The sequence below is a fragment of the Schistocerca serialis genome, chromosome 3 (genome assembly GCF_023864345.2).
Source record: "Schistocerca serialis cubense isolate TAMUIC-IGC-003099 chromosome 3, iqSchSeri2.2, whole genome shotgun sequence".
Taxonomy (NCBI): Eukaryota; Metazoa; Arthropoda; class Insecta; order Orthoptera; family Acrididae; genus Schistocerca; species Schistocerca serialis.
Genome location: NC_064640.1, coordinates 126,394,081 through 126,415,592, shown reverse-complemented (window position 1 = coordinate 126,415,592; position 21,512 = coordinate 126,394,081). Strand labels below are relative to the sequence as shown.

General features: G+C 36.6%; 2 protein-coding genes across 7 annotated transcripts in view; one reads left to right on the top strand and one right to left on the bottom strand.

Annotated features, from left to right (window-relative positions):
* Positions 1–15,591, top strand: part of LOC126469821 (basic helix-loop-helix transcription factor scleraxis-like) — an 85,312-nt gene extending 69,721 nt beyond the window's left edge. The window contains exons 3-4 of the mRNA XM_050097108.1: positions 11,926–12,023; positions 14,989–15,591. Of these exons, the coding sequence (XP_049953065.1) occupies positions 11,926–12,023; positions 14,989–15,027 (137 nt within the window). The 3' untranslated portion in view covers positions 15,028–15,591. The remainder of the gene's footprint in view (positions 1–11,925; positions 12,024–14,988) is intronic.
* Positions 11,848–21,512, bottom strand: part of LOC126469819 (syndetin) — a 137,479-nt gene continuing 127,814 nt past the window's right edge. For all 6 annotated transcript variants that reach the window (XM_050097102.1, XM_050097105.1, XM_050097103.1 and 3 more), the window contains one exon: positions 11,848–12,193. The gene's annotated coding sequence lies outside the window, so the exon portion shown is untranslated. The remainder of the gene's footprint in view (positions 12,194–21,512) is intronic.

The window sequence follows — 21,512 nt, the reverse complement described above, 5'->3', positions numbered from 1 at the left end:
TTATGACATTGCTGGTCACAGTGTTGAAATATACAGTATGCATGCCAGATGTCATGTTCACCACCTATTACGTTTCACTAGATATTTGCAAAATAATTTTTGCTTTGTGTTTATTGAATCAGTCTTTTGGTGGCTCACACACACCACAATGTTGGCTGGAACAGGAGATGTGGATTGTTGGGCAAGGAAGATATGGCAAACAATAACAACTAACATTAACTGACTTGTCTCTCTGTTACTGACTACACCAAAGACTGAACGAGAAAAAGTCGTTTAGGCACAGCACTTGTATGGCCTGGCACAGTAACATTTTTTGATACATTTTCATACAACAGCCTGGTGATTAAGTTTCCATATACCCTTTCGTCACACCCTTGTGCTAACTCAGGCAACTCCAAGTGCCTGCAACCGTCATGCAGCAACACTAATCAATGACTGCTTGAGTAGTGGTCATTCTCTGTATTTTGCTGTCCCTGGCAATACATACTGTTAAACCAACTATCATGATTGAACAATCTGGAGCCACTCAACAGAATGGGTGCAGAAAATTCCTCTATAAAGCCATTTACTTTCTAACAAGAACAAACAGATGTTTACTGTCAATGCTGGGCATCACATTACAGACTGAAACGCCAAAGAAAATGCACATGACAAGTCTTAGGTTGGACACACCATATATATGGTAAATGTTTTCCTAATAACATTTGAAGCTCATTTAGTTCTTATCCTTTTTTTCTAAAAGAGCCTTATACAATAGTAGTAACATTATAAATGAGATGAGACATAAAAATTTTGTAGTGTAATTCAGTGTAAACAACAAAGCTTGCTACAGTTATTGTAAAGTGATTAGTGGGCTGGACATCATTAAGTCATTTAAGATCAAGAATGGACTATCCGACGATTCAGTTCTATTAGTTCAATTGAGTGGCCACCTAAGATGCAACGCTATGCTTTATAAATAGTGACTTGTGGACAGCCCAGGTTTTGAATGTGGAGCACCTGAGCAAACTCTGACCCTATCATAAAAATGTGCCCTATAAGCAAATACGGTGGATCAGCTGACTACTTCGTAGAAGCCACACCTCACACTATGAAGTGGATACAAGATCTGGACATCAATATGTAGCCAACAACTAGTCCTACATCATACTTTGTATTTGTTATGTGATACTTATTATGTCCTTTATGTTGCACACTTGTATTCTTGTTTATTATTGTAGTTTATATTTGTATATGTACTGCTGTCATGTGCCATATGATGATAAATTAAGGCCATGGCTTAATGAGAATTTTGCCTCAGTTGGAGTTAAAGCACACCACTAAACACAAACCATAACTGAGCAGTATGGCACTGTAACAAACAGTTATATAATTTGGCAGAATTTGCTCAACAACACATTTCAGTGTTCGGCAGCCCAAAAATGAGTCACAGATAACATACTCATAACATTACATAGAGTGGATAACGAAAATATCTGGAGCACACCTGATGAAGGCATGAAACCTCTCAACCTAAACACATTTTAGATTTTTAGAAATGTGGCCCAAACATTTTAATGTAAGAAACAAACATATTGTTACAATTTTCTTCTGGAAGTTACAGCCTGGAGGAGCATTACTACAGTACTAGAAAACTCTGGGTGGAATACAATGGAGTCAGGAAAAACAATCCTTCAGCATATTAGAGAAAGCTTTGAATATGCATATAAATAGAAACTGGAAAATCATATTACCTGACAAGCTGAACATGATTCCAGCACATTACAACAAGTGGATTGGTGCCATTACTCAAGCAAATAACAACTTTAGTGGCTGCTACGTTACTACACAAACAAAAATGGACATAATTTCTTTACTTTATTGTTGCTCATGACACTTCACTATCAGTATCTCTGCAGTTACTCACTAAGGTGATATCACATTCGTTGTTAGCCATGACCATGGTCATACCTGACTCTCCACTTGAGTACGTGCTATTAAGTAATACAGTATTTTCAGTTTCATTGTTCATCACAGCACGAGTCATCCCATGATAATCACACACTTAACCTACCATTTTTCTTCTTAACAACAGCATCATAATAAGACTGTATACTGCTAAAATCTCTGAAAGGAAAGACTGACATATAGTAATCATGAAAAATTATTCGCAAGATTAAAAATTAGTTATTCTGGATTTCAATCAGGGTGATCCAGTGCGTAGTGGATATGGTGAAAACATTCTTCTAGCAAAATATTCTAAGAAATGAGAAACAACAACATTTAAACACTGGCTGGAATTACTGATGTTTGGTAGTAACACCAAGTGCTCCACCTTTCCAAGTACTGGTTCCCTGTGTAATGTGTCAAAGCACATCTCATCCAAATAATGTGATTGTTGTTAGGACTTGCCTGCTTTGTTTTATCAAGGACATCCAGTTGGTAAATACATCCTGTTATTTGCTTTTGGCCATCTGACTATCCTGGTTCCATTTAAAACAAAATCATACAGAGAAAATAGGTTTCCTGTGGATTTCTTTCCTATTCTTGGAGCCCAACTCTTTGCAATAAATGTTGCAAAGTTTCCACAGAAATGGCATTTTCGTGTATACTGCACAGTATCTAAGAAACAGCTGTCCCACAGTACGCTTATGCAGACTGTCCATAAAACTTACATTAAGCAATCCTCACCTTATTTCTCTTTTCAACGAAAGATGTTCAAATTCCATTCCATGGTATCCCAATATTGTATTTTATGCACTGTCATCTTATGGTAAGTCGCCTGTAGTTGCTAACTATGCTTACATTCTGAGATAACAACATTCATCTTTTTTTAAGTTGGCTTTAGGCTTCTCAACCAAACAGCCAACACATCAGTCTTATAATCTTTGCCACCTTTAGCAAGTACATGGGGACACGGGATTGCTAGTTATCAGGAGCTCCATGTTAGGTGTATTATGGAGCCCCTTATGGAGATAGCATCCAAAGCTGGAAAAAGTCCAATATGAGCTCCGAGAATGTTTGCCAGGATGTAGATTGAAAAGACTATGCAAGTAATCAACCTAGACGAATTCAAGTTAATCATTGGGTATTTCCACCGGCCACCCAATTCCACTGGTACATTTGCAGAATCATTCAAAGAAAGACATGCTCAGTAGCACAGAAGTACATCAATCATGCAGTGTTAGTTGGAGGTAACTTCATACCAAGTACAGATTGAGATATCCACCCAACTGTTGTAGGTGATACGGACAATCAGTCTTGTGAGGTGGTTCTGAACTCTACCTCTGAAAACAGTCTTGAGCAACCACTCAGACAACTCACATCCAATAGAAACATTTTAGACCTCATAGCTACAAACAGGCTTGTATATAGGCCAGTATACAGACAGGGATTTGTGATCATGTCATCATGATAACAATGGTTACCAAAGTTAATAAATCCATCAAGAAGGATGGTAGAGTTTTTATGCTTGAAAGATCAGAGAAGACAGTTGTTAGCCTGATGGACATAGAGGAATTATGGGCAAAGTTTAAACTGACTGTAATCACACTCTGGAGAAATATATGCTGTACAAGTGGATTAAAGACAAAAAAGACCTCTGAGGTTTAATAACAAAATCCAAAAAATGCTCAGGAACAGAGATTGTTGCACTCTCATTTTAAAAAAGTATGTCGACAGACAAAAGGTTGTAGAAATTGATCCATCTATACAAATATTTTTGCACAGTGCATACAACAATGTCCACCACTCTCACACATCAATCAAAGATCTTGCTGAGAACCCAAGAAAATTCTGGGCCTATATAAAATTGCTACGCAGGTCAAAGGCTTCTATTTAGTCACTCATTGACCAGTCGAGTGTGGCAACAGAAGGCAGCAAGAGGTTTAAGGTTTAAATTCTGTGTTTAAAAAATCATTCATGCATGAGGACCACACAGACATGCCATTATTTGACTGTAACACAGACTTGGGTATGAAGGACATAGAAATAGGCAACCCTGGGACTGAGGAGCAACTGAAGCAGTTGGAAACAAATAAGTCACCAGGTCCAGATGGAATCCCAATTCCGTTTTACAGACAGTACTCTTTGGTTCAAATGGCTCTGAGCACTATGGGACTCAACATCTGAGGTCATCAGTCCCCTAGAACTTAGAACTACTTAAACCTAACTAACCTAAGGACATCAATCACATCCATGCCCGAGGCAGGATTCAAACTTGTGACCGTAGCGGTCACGAGGTTCCAGACTGAAGCGCCTAGAACCGCTTGGCCACTCCAGCTGCCAGTACTCTTTGGCATTGGCCCTTTTCTTAGCTTGCATTTACCATGAATCTCTCATTCAGCATGAAGTCCCATGTGACTGGAGAACCTGCAAGTTACTCCTGTATATAAGAAGAGTAAAAGAACAGACCTGCAAAATTATATGTCAGTTTGCTGCAGAATTGTTGAGCATATTTTAAAATTATTAATAAATATCCTTGAGACAGACAATCTTCTGTCCACAAATCAGCGCACACTTAACGAGGAATCATTCATGCAAAACACAGCTTGTCCTTTTCTCGTACAAGATCCTGCGAACCATGGACGAAGGGTAACAAGCAGATTCGATAGTCTTACATTTCAGGAAAAACATTTGACACAGTGCCCCACTACAGATTGATAACAAAAGTCCAAGCATAGGGAGTAGATCTCAGATATGTGAGCAGTTTTAACACTTTAAGTAACTGAACATGGACAGCATTTGTCATAGGGAAGTGTGATAGGACAGCTCTTGTTCACTATGACAAAACAATCTGACACACACAGAGCAGCAATCTACGACCGTTTGGTCACGAAGCTGTAGTGTATGGGAGAATTATCTGCAGGAGGGTAGAGGATGATTAGACAGAATTTCTATTTGGTGTGATGAATGGCAGGGCTTGCTCCAAATGTAGAAAAATATATGTTAATGCAGATGAGTAGGAAAAGCAATTGCTTAATATTAAAATAAAGTATTAGTGGTGTGCAATGTGTGACAATCACATTGATTAAATATGTAGGAGTAATGTTGGAAAGTGATATGAAATGCAAAAACACATAAAGTCAGTTGTATGGAAGACAAATGGTTGACTTCAGCTTATTGGGAGAATTCTACGAAAGTGTAGCACATCCATAAAGAAGACTGCACAAAGAGTGATTAGTTAGTTGCTTGAACCATAAATCAAATGTACAATAAACATTATCATGAGGGATATGCAAACAGAAGAAACATAGAAGACTTAGATACAACTAAACAAAAACATAATATTTATATGGCTGCATGCTGCCCATTCATAGTTTTTTAAAATTACTAATTATCTCTCCTCAAGATTACCTCTCTACTTTAGAAAGAGTTGTTAAGGAGAAAGCTCTTATCTCCATTTGAAAACATTTCTGCTATCTGTCAGAGGTGACAAAAGTCATGGGTTATCTCCTAATATCGTGTGGGACCGCCTTTTGCCCAGTGTAGTGCAGCAACTTGACGTTGCATGGACTCAACAAGTTGATGGAAGTCCCCCACAGAAATACTGAGCCATGCTCTCTCTGTGGACATCCATAATTATGAAAGGTTGACAGTGTAGGATTTCGTGCACGAACTGACAGCTCGATTACATCCCACAAGTGTTCAATAGGATTCACTTTGACTGATCTGGGTGGCCAATTCATCCGCTTGAATTGTCCACAATTGCAAAAACAACTGTGGCCCGGTGACATTGTGCACTGTCAACCATAAAAATTCCATCGTTGTGTGGGAACATGAAGTCCATGAATGGCTACAAATGGTCTCCAAGTAGCTGAACATAACCATTTCCAGTCGATGATCGGTTACATTGGACCAGAGGACCCAGTCCATTCCATGTAAACAAAGCCCACACCACTATGGAGCCACCACCAGCTTGGACAGTGCCTTTCTAACAATTTTGGTCCATGACTTTGTGGGGTCTGCGCCACATTCGAACCCTACCATCAGCTCTTACCTACTGAAATCAGGACTCATCTGACTGGCCATAGTTTTCCAGCCATCTAGCATACAACCGATATGGTCAAAAACTCAGGTGATGTGCTGTTAGCAAAGGCACTTGTGTCTGTCAAGTGCTGCCATAGCCCATTAACGACAAATTTCGCTGCACTGTCCTAACAGATACGTTCGTTGTACTTGCCACATTGATTTTTGCAGTTATTTCATGCAGTGTTACTTGTATGTTGGCACTGATAAGCAACACTGCCATTGGCCACTACATTGTTCATGATGAGAGGTAATGCCTCAGGTATGGTATTCTCGAGACACTATTGACACTTTGGATCTCAGAATATTGAATTCCTTAATGATTTCTGAAATGGATGTCCCATGTGCCTAGCTCCAACTACTATTCTGCGTTCACAGTCTGTTTAAGTCCTTTGGTGTCACGATAATCACATCAGAAACCTTTACACATGAATCACCTGAGTACATATGATAGCTCTGCCAAAGCACTATCCCTTTATACCTTGTGTATATGATACTACTGCCGTCTGTATACATGCATATTGCTTTTCCCATGACTTTTGTCACCACAGTGTATTTCCATGGGTGGACTGTCAAAGAGAGTTATAGCTGCATATTTCACTCCTTTCCGTGCCAGAGCCAGATTTATTAAACAGTAACGCAGATCATTTTTCCTTCAAGTGTTGTACTTGCAAATATCTCTGTGACTCTAAAACTTAGATGGATTGTTGAAAACAATTTCATAAGTGAATACATGTACTGTATGGCTGTGGTTAATATTCCCAGCTGCTTATACATTTTCCTGCAAAACATAATCTGTTAACTCTACACACAATTTTAATTACTTTCTTTTGCACAATGAATATTTTTTGCATAAGTGAGGAGTTATCGCATAAGTGAGGAGTTATCGCAGAATATTATCCCATAAAACATCAAAGAATGAAAATATGCAAAATGTATTAACTTACTGAATTCCTTATCCCCAGAGTTGGCAATTATTCTGATGGCAAAAGTAGCTGAACCCATATGGTTTAGCAAGTCTACTATATGATTTTCCAGTTTAAGTTTCCATCAAAATGCACACCTAAGAACTTTCCATTTTCTGCCCTGTCTATTATTAGAACACACTTGTGCGACACATTCTTGAGTATTGCTCAAGTGTTTGGGATTCCCACCAAGTCAGATTAAATAAAGACATCAAAGCAATTCACAAGTGTGCTGCTAGAACTGTTACTGATAGGTTCAATCAGTATGCAACTACTATAGAAATTACAAAAACCCTGAAGCGAAGAAGGTATTCTTTTCGCAAAACACTACTGAGAACTATAAAACATTATTTAAATAAAAGCAGCCTTGAACACAGCATACAAGTTATTTATTTCAATCGGTGACCAATTTCAATCTCTTACAGGATCATCATCAGACTATTTTACCTGTGAAAAAGAGTAACACACTTTCTAATAGGTCAAAAGACTTTAACACAATCATAAGAATAAAATAACATAAACGTATGGCTGATAATATAAAAGTATGTCTGTCAGACAATGACAATTTTTGAAAAAAATTCTTATTATTCAGAACTGGCATTTGCAACTTACTGCAGAACAAATCTACTGCCATCAACGTACATCTATTCCATTTGCAAGTGGAATAGGAAAGTGAATGACTAGCACTAGTACAATGTACCCTCTGCCACACACTGTATGGTGGCATGCGAAGTATGTATGTAAATGTAGATACATACATCACACTGTCAAATCTTTCACTTCTGTCAATGATCTGTTAATGTTAAAAATGCCAAGTTGCACCACGGTTTGGGGCACATGTTAAACTGTAGATCCCCATATAACTTGCTTGGTCAGTCATGGGTTGAAAGGCAGGGGCATACCACTTCCATTACCGCCACAGTTACCTAGTAAGGCACTCTAAGTGTTCCAAGCAGCCTTCTATTTGAGAACTGCTTTATATTTTATATTGTATTAAATTATTAAAATTAAGTACCTTATTTTTCATTTGTATTCTGCACCTAACATCCAGATTGAAGTCAACCTAGATTATGAATTATATTATCTATACCACTGTGTAAAGACATGTCATTCTTTAACATTGTTAACAAAACTCGTGAAAAGTACTTGACCAATTTACTTCAAATTTTTACATATGCTCTAATACACATTTGGACAGAAATACACTGTGTATTTTCTTAATATTAATATATATAATACAGGGTTCTGCACGAAGAACTGGTCCTGAGTACAAGACTGCTCATCATTGCCTGTCAGTTGTCATCTATTGTTTCAAAGCTGTTACAACTACATTTTGTATTGTCAGTATGAAAGCTGTTGTGACTTGGTTAAGATGTGTGAAGTAAATATCTCAGAGAGATATATCCTCTTCAAGAAAGAATAGCAATCGTGGAGGCATGTGTGTCTACCAGTTCATACAAGAAAATGAGACACATTTTTGCAAAGAAGTTTCCTGGCATTTTTGTACGAGCAAAGAGCAGTACATGGTGACAAAGTGGCATACTACAGGGTCAGCTGCAAATAAAAAAAAAAAAGAATTGAGCCCCATGATCCAGAGTCCAAAGAAGTTGACACACAAATTGTCGCAACAAGTGACTGTTTCACGTAAGTCTTGTCAGTGAGTGTTACACCATATAGGGAAGAAGCCCTAGAAAATGACATGTGTCCAAGAACTGAAGGAGGAATATAAGGCAAAAAATGTTAATTACAGTGTGTGGCTATGTCAAACAGGCGAGTTTGAAATGTTGGATCTGCTGCTTAATTTCAAGAGTGGTGAAGCCCATCTGACAGGACATGTGAACTCCCAGAACACCAGATACCGGTCAACAAACAATCAAGATTAATGAGGAACCTCTTCACAGTGAAAAAAACCAGAGTACAGTGTGCCTTATCAGCAAGTCGGACTGTGGGTTCCATATTGTTTGAAACAACAATAAAAACTGCTGTGTATATGCAAATCTTTGAGGAATTATTTTTTTATTTCTTTATTATCTAATTATTACATGTTTACCTAGTGGTTGTTGGATCTGTTCATGGCGGGCAACAAAGCATAACTGGTGAGCAGTCTGTACTCACTCGTGTGCAACCCTGTATATAAAGGAGAAACATTGTTTCCAATAGTATTAAAAAGTTCTCAATCAATTTACTTCAAATTTATACACATTGCTCTAACAAATGTTCAGGCGAATATGACTACATTTTTTTTAATAATATGGTGTATAAATAAACGAGAAATATTGTTAGCAAAAACCTCAAAAAGTTCTTGAACGATTTACTTCAACTTTTTGCACAATACTCTAATCATCAAACAGACAGAAATAAGCTACATATTTTTAATATATAAAGGGGAAACATTGTCGGCAAATATCTCGAAAATTTTTTTGACCAATTTGCTTCAAATTTTTAACTGATACACCTATATATATTCAGGCAGGTACAGGATAAATATTTTTGTAACCACAATATATATATTTTTTCTGTCAAACCTGACTTAATAAGGAAAGTGCTGTGCTGTGAAAACATGCAGTTTCACTTTCTTTCTCACAGTCAGTTTTAACTACGATAGCAGGGCATGTAAACTATTGGAAAAACTGTTTCTCCCACATGTACGGGCTGTACATAAAGTCCGGGAACACTTTCAATTATTTATTGCACAAGAATTAAACATTGTACAGATGTCATACATATTGCATTTTGAAGAAAAACTCTGCAAGTTTTTTTTTTAACCAACATTTGATATGCGAACCATGAGTGACTCGGTGGACATCAATATGGAACTGAATTCTTGCCATACCCGTCCCAGCATGGCATCGTCAACTGTGGCAGTCGCTTCCCGTATTCTCTCCTGGAGCTCTGCTACATCATGTGGTAGAGGCAGTACATACACCAGATATTTAATGTGGCCCCACAGAAAAAAGTCACATGGAGTGAGATCTGGTGATTGGGGAGGCCATTTCATGAAACAGCTGTCCTCTTCTGTAGCACGGCCGATCCATCGCCATGTTTGCAACTACTGCTGACTATTGGCAAATTACCAAACTATGCTGTGGCGGTATACATGAAAAAAAAACTTTTGGTTTCTCTTCAAAATGACATATGTATATCTGTACAGTGTTTGGTTCTTGTGCAATAAATAATTGAAAGTGTTCCCAGACTTTATGTTCACACTGTATTCTTCCTCCTTATACATAATTTTAAACAAAAATCGTATAGACAACAATGTGCCATTTCGTTTTCTGCCTTGCCGCTGGTTTTAAAGAAAACAGGAACGTTGTATTTATTGCTTATTGGCTCATTATTAGAATAATACTATAGAATCTGAATAATTTGAAACTTTGTAATCCTACCCATTCCAAAATTAAAACTATGTGTAATACTGTCACTGAAACTGCTGTCCTCACAGAGGCAGCAGGAGAGGTCTCTCCCATACCCTGCATACCAATGATCCCAACCATTTAACCCATTCATTTTAAGTGACTTCAATTTCCAATCAAGCTTTCTTTTGCAATTACAATAAACAAGGCTCAGAGTAAGAGAAAAGTGAGAAGAAGATATGAACAAATACAGGGGGGATGGAGGTGACGCACAGAGAGAGAGAGAGAGAGAGAGAGAGAGAGAGAGGGGGGATGGTGGGAGCAGGAGGAAATTGACAAAGAGAATGGAGAGGAGCAGATGGAAGCATGGGGAAGGAAGGAGTTTAGGATGTATATCCAATTTCCATAAATATTTTGCAATAGTGAAGCATTGCAGGGTTTGCTAGTAATGTATATTCACATTGAAAAGTAACATCCATGTGACACACACACACACACACACACACACACACACACACACACACACACACACACATACTACATTGTTTCAGCTGACTGAAATTAAATTCATAGGACAGTACTGACCAAGTGGTGCAGCAGATAGTACAAAGAACCTACATTCAAAGACTCATTTGGACATCTAGAATGAAGTATTTTATGTTGTTCCCTAAATCACCCCATGTAAATACTGGGAAACTTCCTTTCAAAAAATCACAGGTGATTTTCTCCCATTTCTAGCATCCTGTTGATGACGAAGTCATTGAAGATACATGACTCACATTAGAACTTGAACAAGAAGCAGAGGGTTCCTGAAAGTGTGAAACTTTACTTACTTTAAAACAAAAATGGAAAACATGGGATTTTAAGTTATGTAAGGGCCGAACACCGTTCAGAGGAAAAAATGTTGAAAATAATTTAACGGATTACAAAACCATGCTCATAAATTAAAATTAAAGTAAACAAATTTTTTGAAGAGACTGGGAAACAATGTGATGTTCAGTCATTTTGCTCAAATTATTGTCATTTTAATTTGTATGTTTTTGCATTGTGCATAGTTTTAAACTCATTTGTTTCTTTTCTGTACATCATTTCTTCTCCTTCATATTTCACTTTTTGTAATGGACAATAAGTGAATCTAGTCTGTGGCAATAATGTGTTAGGTCCACTCATACCTGGCTGGGTTAAAAACACTGAAGGAAGTCAAGAGCATACCCGTTCAGTAATAATACTACACTCAGCAAAAAACTATGGTGATCAAACCAACATTTGGGTGGATGTCTTGTTCTCTTTTACAACATTTCACATCCTGATGTGTGAATAGACTAGCAGCATTATTGTTTGAACATTTCTTGTTCCTTTTGTAATATAAATTATTGTGTTCTGGTACACAAGTATTTTATCCCTAAATCTGCTGTACTTATAGTGATTACTGATGTTTAGGACTTACATATTAAATTTAAAAAAATAAATAAATTATCCAGGTCATAAATATGTTTCTTTTTTAATAACTTAAGTATGCAATATAGTCATTTATATTTTTAATCCAACATAACAAGAATTTAATACATATATAATATGCAAAATATCATTCAACATTATAGGTAACGATTCTCTACCATGTCATCAGTTATCATTAGAGAATGAGAGAGAGACCTACAGCACAATTTGTACCTTCTGTCTTACACATGTACATGGAATGGTGAGTTATCAATGAGATTCACATCATAATTTTTAGCATGAAATAATACTTGTAAAATTAACTAGGCTGCTTCTTGCTTTGAAAGCTCTACGGTACATCAATGTTGGTCATTTCCTTGGTGTGTTTGTGTGTAAAATTGCACTTGAGAGAGACAGACTCATGTTCCTCACCTGCAAAATAAAGAAAATGGCCACAATCAGTTATACAAAAATTATTCATTTATTTATAAATAAACAATACTGTTGCTATGGTAAAAATATAGCTACACTTTCATAAAGATTCATCTGAAATGACAATATTATAACTATTTATTCAAAGTATTCAATAATTAACTATCTAAAGTAGTATCACATTGCCTGATTGTGTGTCTATGTTAAAGGACTCCTATGGATTGATAAATAAAGCAAACAAATATAAAGTACAATACTATCAATACATCTCTCTCTTCAGCACACTTTAATTCTTCTCCATACACAATCCAACACACAATATTTATCTAAATCTTACATTGGTTTCAATATATTATGAAAAAATCAGAGAAACAGCAATAACTTGTAAAGTTATTAAGTCTAGCTTGAGTACATTATTGCCATGGCAGCATTATGTAAATCTGCCACAAGCAAAATAGTGGTTAAATTTGCAGGTTGGCATCTACTTCCTGTGGAGATTACATACACAACCATAAATAGTATTACACATTATTTGTGACCACCGGTACAAAGGTGGGCAAGTGGTTACACATTCATCTTTTTGTCACTTATAGACTGTGGTAACCATTTCTAAGTGCATGCTCAACATCCAGAAGGATTAGCCAAGAGCTGCAAAGTGCACATATGATGAGTATTAGCTGGTATCTGCTTAAAATAATAAGACAATGTTCCCACTCACTCTGTGGTTTGCCCTTGGTGAAGCCACCAGAAGAGTGACACGTATTGGGCCCAAAAGGCTTCATGATTGTAGTTATGTGTGAGGTGACGAGTGTGGCAGCAATCGTAACTTTGTTTCTCATGAATCCATTTAACTATCTATCAAATACATGTGAAAGTAGTACCTATATATGAGAGAGAGAGAGAGAGAGAGAGAGATATTTGGGTGACGGCATGGACTTGGATTTCTAGCCATGTGAAACTGTGACTACAGGTTTTCTGAAATCGAAATGGCACCCTTGGTGCTTATGTACAGTCGTATGATGGTACAATAAGTCGAGATTTTCATCTTACTAGTCAGCAACATTTGAACAAAAAGAGCTTCTCTCATGGAAAAATATCTTCAACAGCAAACAATTCAGGACATGGAGTGGTTAGTTCAATTTCCTGACTTGCATCTAGTAGAGAATGTATGGGTCGCTCTCAGGAAGTGTGTTACTGCTGAGAGTTCTCCTCTCCTGACATCAGCCATGCTGAAGTTAAATTTGCAGGTTGGCATCAACTTCCTGTGGAGATTACATAGACAACCATAAATAGTATTACACATTATTATATGAGCTTTACTGTGGCTAGGGGGTTTGCACTAAGTACTGGCGCTACTTGTGCTATACCAAATGGATTCATCCATGTACGTTTCAAATGTAATGGTTCAAATGGCTCTGAGCACTATGGGACTCAACATCTGTGGTCATCAGTCCCCTAGAACTTAGAACTACTTAAACCTAACTAACCTAAGGACATCACACACATCCATGCCCGAGGCAGGATTCGAACCTGCAACCGCAGCAGTCACGCGGTTCCGGACTGAGCGCCTAGAACCACGAGACCACCACGGCTGGTGTTTCAAACGTATTCCAGATTTGAAGATAAACTGTATATTGTGTGTCATAAACAAACTTGCTGGATACATTTCATTACATTTGATACTGGTATATAATTATGCTAGAAACTTCTGTTCCACAGACAGCAAAGGGCAGAAGATAACCTTGGTTCTCTTACACATTATGCAAGTAATGCATGGTTATCAGTTTGCTATCACAGTTTCATTTTTGAATTACTGCTTATTCATAATTGTAACATATTGTTTCCATTGCTACAGTGTATTCCAGCAGATGGAATTATATTATTCCAAAACCAGTTGTAAACAATAAAATAGTTTTGGTTCAACTGTTGTGGTTTTCCTCATCTTTGAAAATGAGTATGTTAGTAATTATTTTTGTGATCTTCCCTTAATTTGTGGAAACAGTTTGTGATAGAGTAATAAGGAGGCCAGAAAACTGAGGCAATATAATAGTTAGGAACACACAACAATCCCATGGTATCCCAACACACTAAATAATGGAGATCCATAACAGAAGGACTGGAGTGAAAACTTCCAATGGTCAGTTCAGTTCCAATGTACAATATTTTGGCCATGTCATATTGCTTATTATTTCCAGAATTCATATGATCATCAGAATAGTCATACCAAAATATGAGAACATTTACTCTGCAGTTATGGAATTAGAAAATGACTTGCTCAATAGATGGCATGATCCATCTTTAGCCCAAGGGATGGCCTGGATATTTGTTTCTTATTACAGCCCATAAAAACATTGCACTATTAAAAAACAACATGCCCCACACAAACAGCCTCCTCAAATAAACAAAAAAAGTGCATTATGTGATTATATATTTCTATACACACATCTCTGGTTACTGTTAGTTTGAAAAGTCCTTAGTGAACAATTAGATGATTGTGTGTTTGCTGTTAACATCATTAAATGTGTTATTGTCACTTTAATTTTTCTGGATTTTTCAGACTATCATTTAGATTAGAATGACTCACAGAATAATTCACTCATAAAAAGTAAACTGATATCTGAAACAAATTAATTTATCAAGAACCTGTTGGTCAACTCAACTCCTCTTACCAAGTGCCTTTAATGTATTATAATATTTAGTGTTGACTTTATGTATGGGACCTGTATTTTTTTCTACATTTTTAATTATGAATGACATTATATATTAAATAGAGTAACTCATAAATTTCTTTCCAGGGTCATTACAAGAATAAGGAATCAAAATATGGAAAATGAATCAGTGGCGAACAGATACTTCCCAAGCAATGACATCAGATTTACTAAGCACACCACATACTTTGCTTGCAATACAATTCCAGGATGTACTGCCACACTATTAGCTATTGCTGTCAGCAACGTTTGCTGCTATGTTGTAAGGTTTGTAATGTTACACTTAGAATATTGAGGAGTAACTGTCAGGTGAAGTGGAACTACTTCCCCCATGTGGAGATGTTATGCTGCTAATAACTGTAATATATGTCACTTCAGGTAAACTTTAAAGTAACACAACTGAGTGATTGGCTTGAGATCTGTACATGTCAAAAATTAACACCTATATGTTAATTATATGGCCATCAGTAGTAACACATACTCAGGTCAAATCATACATATCTGTTTACACAGAGAGAGTGCACAAGATTATGCTAAATCAGTTGTAGCATATTTTAAATTTAAAATTAATAGAATTCAACTCAAAGGTTATTAAATAAACACTACTATATGATCTATTGACAGATAAACACACTTAAATTACATTGTTCATTTGTTACCAAGAACTGTAATCATAAGAGAAGCCAAAATCAGTCTATGTATTTTTATTTTTATTTTTTTTTTTACAGTATATGCTTGAAATGTGAGTATTAAATTGTAATAGAATAATAATATGAACACTCTTATTATTATGAATAATGATTCACAATAATGCCAAATCCTTCTAACTCTCATGTATTATTCTCAATGAGAGGAGGAAGGTGGATAACACTTTTCTCCTTCCTTCTCCTGCACCCTCCCCCTCACAAATCCTTGTGTTTCTGTTTTTTTCCCTACAGCCGTTGTCCTCTTCCTCATGCAACATTTGTTTCTCAAATGTAACATTTCACCAAATGTGCTAATTTTAACTTTGTTTTATTGCAAATACAAATCTCATTTACAGGTGATAATGGATGAAAAAATATCTCCCTAGTAAGTAAATGAAAATACAAAGCAATTCAAAACCATTTATGTAGAAGTATTCACAGTGCAACTACAATTATTTCAATGTTCACAAGCTTATATCTTTTAGGCACTTATTTCAAGAGGTAGGAATAACAACAATATTCTCACAGCACATTTGCCTTCGGCAATACATTCCAGTTTGTAAGTTACAGGGAATGTGACAAATGAAACTTGTATCTCTCCCTTCAACAACAAGATGATGACATTCCAAGTCATGTGTGTGTGTGTGTGTGTTATATATAAACCAATTTATGCAGGTTACAGCTAAAATCAAATCAGCAGTTAGCCACAGCCAAGTCTACATCTAAATCAAGTCACATCGGTGCATGTGCATTAACCCATAGGTAACACATAGTATGCAATGTTATTCTTTTGTATCAAAAACATTAAATACATGTAATTCCTTCAGCCTGTCATTTCCAATACTCAGCAATCAATATATGTGTGTATCTGCTATAAAATGAGTGGATATCTTTCTTCATTCCATAGTTCAGATTCTAACCAGGATTTTCCACTATCATACTGAAATGGTCACATGTTTTCTTCAGCTACTTTAAAATGTTGTATTACTAAGCTCTCAAAACAAGCTCTGTTTTGCACAATCTTAAAAATTTGTGTACTTAGCATCCAAGCGTAATCATACATGCCTCCCAACCATAGAGTATGGACACCTTTATTCTACATTGGAACACATTACTTCTACAAAATATTTTATTCCCCTGGGTAGATTACCAATACCAAGTAGTTTCACTGCTACATATTGCTTTATTTCTGAGCCAAAATCGTAGTCAACAAAAGGAAGGAGTTGATAATTTTACCTTCAAGTATTTTAATGCCAAAATTCTTCCTTGATACGAAACGCTGAAAATGTATTTCATTTCTTATGAGACTGTCATTAGTACATTCTAATACCTACACAGATGCCTACAGGTGTATATGTGTGAACTCTAAACACAATTCCCAAATCAAACCAACCAGTACAGAGCAATGTTCTGTGCCATACACGTTTTTGCGTTTATGCACGTCTGCCACTATGGCATTTATTTCAAACTGACAATGAGTGTGGAATGTTGTTATTGTGTGTGTCTATTACGAAAGCCATTACATATTAACATAACAGACATATATTTGTATACACCAATAGAGGTGATTAAAAGAGCAGAACAACTTGAAAATGCCACAGCACCAAAATCAGCCGATTATGATATAAATGATATTCATTGTACAACAGCCAAGGTGGAATATGGGATTGTCTTTCAATAAATTTGTTGTGACACCCACTTTTTTTAAAAAAAAAAAGAAGAAAAAATTAATTCCCAAGTACTTTTTATGGTACGATGAATAGTTCTTGTCTAAATGAGAGGTTACCCAAAAACACTTCTCTGTATAGCTTAAATGAATGAATGTACACAAAATATTATTTAAATGTATTGACAAGAATCCTATGAAAGAAAACTTTATAGTTCTTAATATGAGACAAGTTCTGTAAATGGCATACCATCATTTCATTGGCTACCTTATTTATCTCCATTATTCGAAAGTAATATGAAATAAATATTTATTTAAGGTCCTGACAGTACATACAACTTCAAGAACCTCCACCACACAATTCTCAATGATTTGTCGTACTTATTATTGTACATCCTCAGAACTGCTTAGTTTCACCTAAAATCAAGATATACAGCTTTCTAAATGAATTTCATGTCACCATAGTCATTAAAGTAGGTCAATGACAACAATAACAAAGCAATATTCCATTAAAATCAATTTACAAGCAATTACTTTCATAGTGTTGGTGCCCTTGCTTTCAGAAAAAGTGATTTATCTATTTTAGATTGTTAAGCCTATTTACTTTCAGGCATTTGGATTTAGGAAAAAAAATACAAAACAATTGTAATGAACACAGCACTACTGAAGATGTGTAAAATATAATGAAAGAATTCTGAAGCAGTGCCGATAGCCTAACAGGCATATTTCTCATGAAGGGGTTATAATATTTTGCTTTTATAAAAGAAACCAAAAGTTTCAAATGCCAAAAATTATTTGATACATACACATCATGATCAAGCATATTATTTTTCTGCCCTCTTCTGGCTCTATGGCCATTTGGTTCCTTCTGCTGTGAAGACTAAGTCCAGGTTTTAATGGCTTAATTATCACAAGATTATTATAACAGCTGTGACTAGTCTCCCAAGGTTCTCATTCACAGGCTGGGGGTTCACTTTGCCCAGCCATCCTGATTTGAGTTTTCTATTGCTTCCCTACATCATTTCAGGCAAAAGTCAGAATGGTTCCTAAATCAAGACCACGGCCGACCACCTGTCCTATTCTTATATAGCAAACTTAAATATTCTGTGTATATCTATATTCTGAACTATTGATTTTTATTGTACTATCTTGACAATTCCTATATCATTGTAAGATGATATTTGAATGAAATAAATTAATAAATACATAAATAAATAATTATATTTGTGCATTTAATCTGCTCAGGTCCTCAGTTGCTACAACATTGATCTTTCAACAGTCAAAAGCAATATCAATTGAATTCACACACATTTCATGTGCATGTGATCCACAACTGAACTAACTGAATATAGTATCGAACACTTCTGCCAATTACAAATATTTGGGCATAATTTCAAAAAATTACAACATACTGATCTCTGACTATTTAACTCTGTTAATCACTGAAGTTATCTAATCATTTTACACACAATAATAATGTGTGTTTAAATATTTCATTCAACCAAAAAAAGGCTCATTATTTTAACCAAATTGTTTTTGCACCTTGGACCAAGTTTCTGATAATTGTCCCACAAAAAGTAGTTGATTCACAATTCTGTCATGATAAATGTAGTAGTAGTAGTAGTAGTAGTAGTAGTAGCAGTAGTATGGTGGTCATTTTTAAATATGTAACAAGAAAGAATCACTGAGAATAAAACAATGAGTAGGAAAAACAATCAAATATGTACAGCAGGATATGATCTTAAACTGATTCATTTGCAATATGTCACTCAGTTTCTGGATTATGCCTTATTTTCATCTTCTGATCTCTCAACATTTTTGTAATTACAGTCTGGTTTACTAGACATGGCATGAGAACTGCTTAGTAATGTTACAGACATGACATAAAAATTGTCTGTAAATTTTTGTTATCACTTTTTGGTCATTTCCACGTAAAGTCACAACTTTAATTTGTTAACCTTCCAGCTGCAGGTGATATGGACTTGCGCATTCAACTCTCTTCAGACAAATTTGTGGGGCCAGTGATTATCACGTCAGATGTAATTTCTGCTCTCTTTGCATGTCAGAAGTTGCAGTTTTCCTATCAAATACTTTTCTATTGCTCTGGAACATCACAGGCTGCTATTTTCCCATCACATCTTTTTCTGTTGCTCTGGAACACTGGAAGTCACTATATTCCCGTCTGAAACATTGGGAGATGCGTTTTTCATGTTCTCCAGTCTCACTCACATACTTACATCTATACCTTCTCGTGGCAGCAATAATGTCTCCAAATTACTGAGCTTGTGTGAGGAACCCTTTTTTTAAAAAAAAGATATACAACACTCAGAAAATTTATCAACGAGTAATAAACTTACATTATAAAAGCAGAATAACTGCTTTTATGATGTTGAACATGATTTTTGCATTTCCCACATTATATATGACTGGCAGTCAAATGAAAACCGAATACCTGTCACAATGGGACCATGGAATGGTTCCATTGAAAAGTAATCACCACAGGCATTAAGGCATTTATCTCACTGGGAGACGAGATGATTACAATACAGTCAGTTGCTGATGGATCCACAACAGCACCCACACTTGCACTTCCTTGTCCAGCTGAAGCCGCCATCCATGCACGTATTTCTTGAGGTCACCAAAGATGCGAAAATCACACGGCCAAGGCGAGGCTGTACGGAGGATGTTGCAGTGCTTCCCAGCCAAATCATGAAGTGTAGCCTCTGTCCGAATGGTAGTGTGCAGGTGGGCATTATCGTACAACAGGATGATTCAGTCCGGTACCATTCATGAGCATTTTGACTTTATGGCATGTCACAGTTTCTGCAAATTGTCTTCATAACACTGCGCATTGACTGTGGTTTCACGGTTGAGGAACTTGACAAGCAGAGAGCCCCTGCAATCAAAGGAGGTCATCATGATCTTACCAGAACTTGGGTGAACACCTTTGGATTTATTCTGCAGGGAGATGTGGGATGTTTCCGCTGTTGGCTTTGCCAACCACATTTTGACACCTGACAATATAGGACAGAAATGCATGCTTGTGGTACTACTTGTGGTACCACAGCAGATGACTCAGAATTGACACCATTCTGACCATCTTTTGTCCCTCTGTCATGTGATGTGGCACCCACTGCACATAAATTTTGCAGTAAAGCAAATGGTCTCTGATGGGGGCAGGCATGAAGCCACTGCTAAGGCTGACCCGCACAAGAATTTCATACTCCATGATTCATCATTGTCCCAGGATAAGGCCACCAATTTGCCCCATTACATTAGGGTAATGGCTCAACAGATCTGTCCCGGGTGCAGATCGTCTTACAGTGATGTGCGCCTTTCCCAGAATCCCCCCTGCCAGTCGTACCCACACACCATAGACAAGCATGGTTCATTGCACACAACGGACATGCAATGATGAATTTTGCTTACTCCAGTACCCTCAGCCACCAGAAAACAAGCCACACTTCTCTACTCATCTTCAATTGCCTCCTCATCACACAGGAACAGTTGGATGAAAATACTACACCATTCCACCAGCAACTGTGTGCACCTATGATGTGGCACTATGCCATTTCCCTGCCACAGCAGTGACAGTATTGAAATGTAACAACAGTGGAGCCACCTGTTATGCCGATTGTGTATTATTGCGGGTTTTCGGTTTTCATTTAAAAATGCCGCAAAATGTTGCACTGAAAAATCGCCCATTGTTAAGAGTGTGAAATGTCTGACTATAACTAGTTTTTTTAATGAAATTTACATTCATCACCAGAAAACTGGAGTTTTTTATGATGCATACCCTCAATATCATTAAGAAGTTCTTTACATGAGTATTGCTGGCATGTCAAGAATATGCTAAAGTTCTTATTCCTCTTCTAGGAATTTATGTCTGCTACAACGTTTTAGCATCAAAACTGGCTTCACCTTATACTGTTTCCTACTGCAACACACACACACACACACACACACACACACACACACACACACACACACACACACACACACACACCATCTCAGTTATTTTCATTATGAACATTCTGGACTTCTATTTTGAGTTTTGTACTATACTTTGTGGCCATTAGTAGATGTTCTCCATGTACCCAACTACAAAATCAAACATCTATCATTTACTGGAATTATTTTCAAAAGTTAAGTATTTGTCATAGGCTATATGCTCCAACCATATACAGGGTGTTTCCAGATGAATAATAAATTTTTAGGAGGTGGTAATACAGACTAATTCAAATAAAACATTCCATATA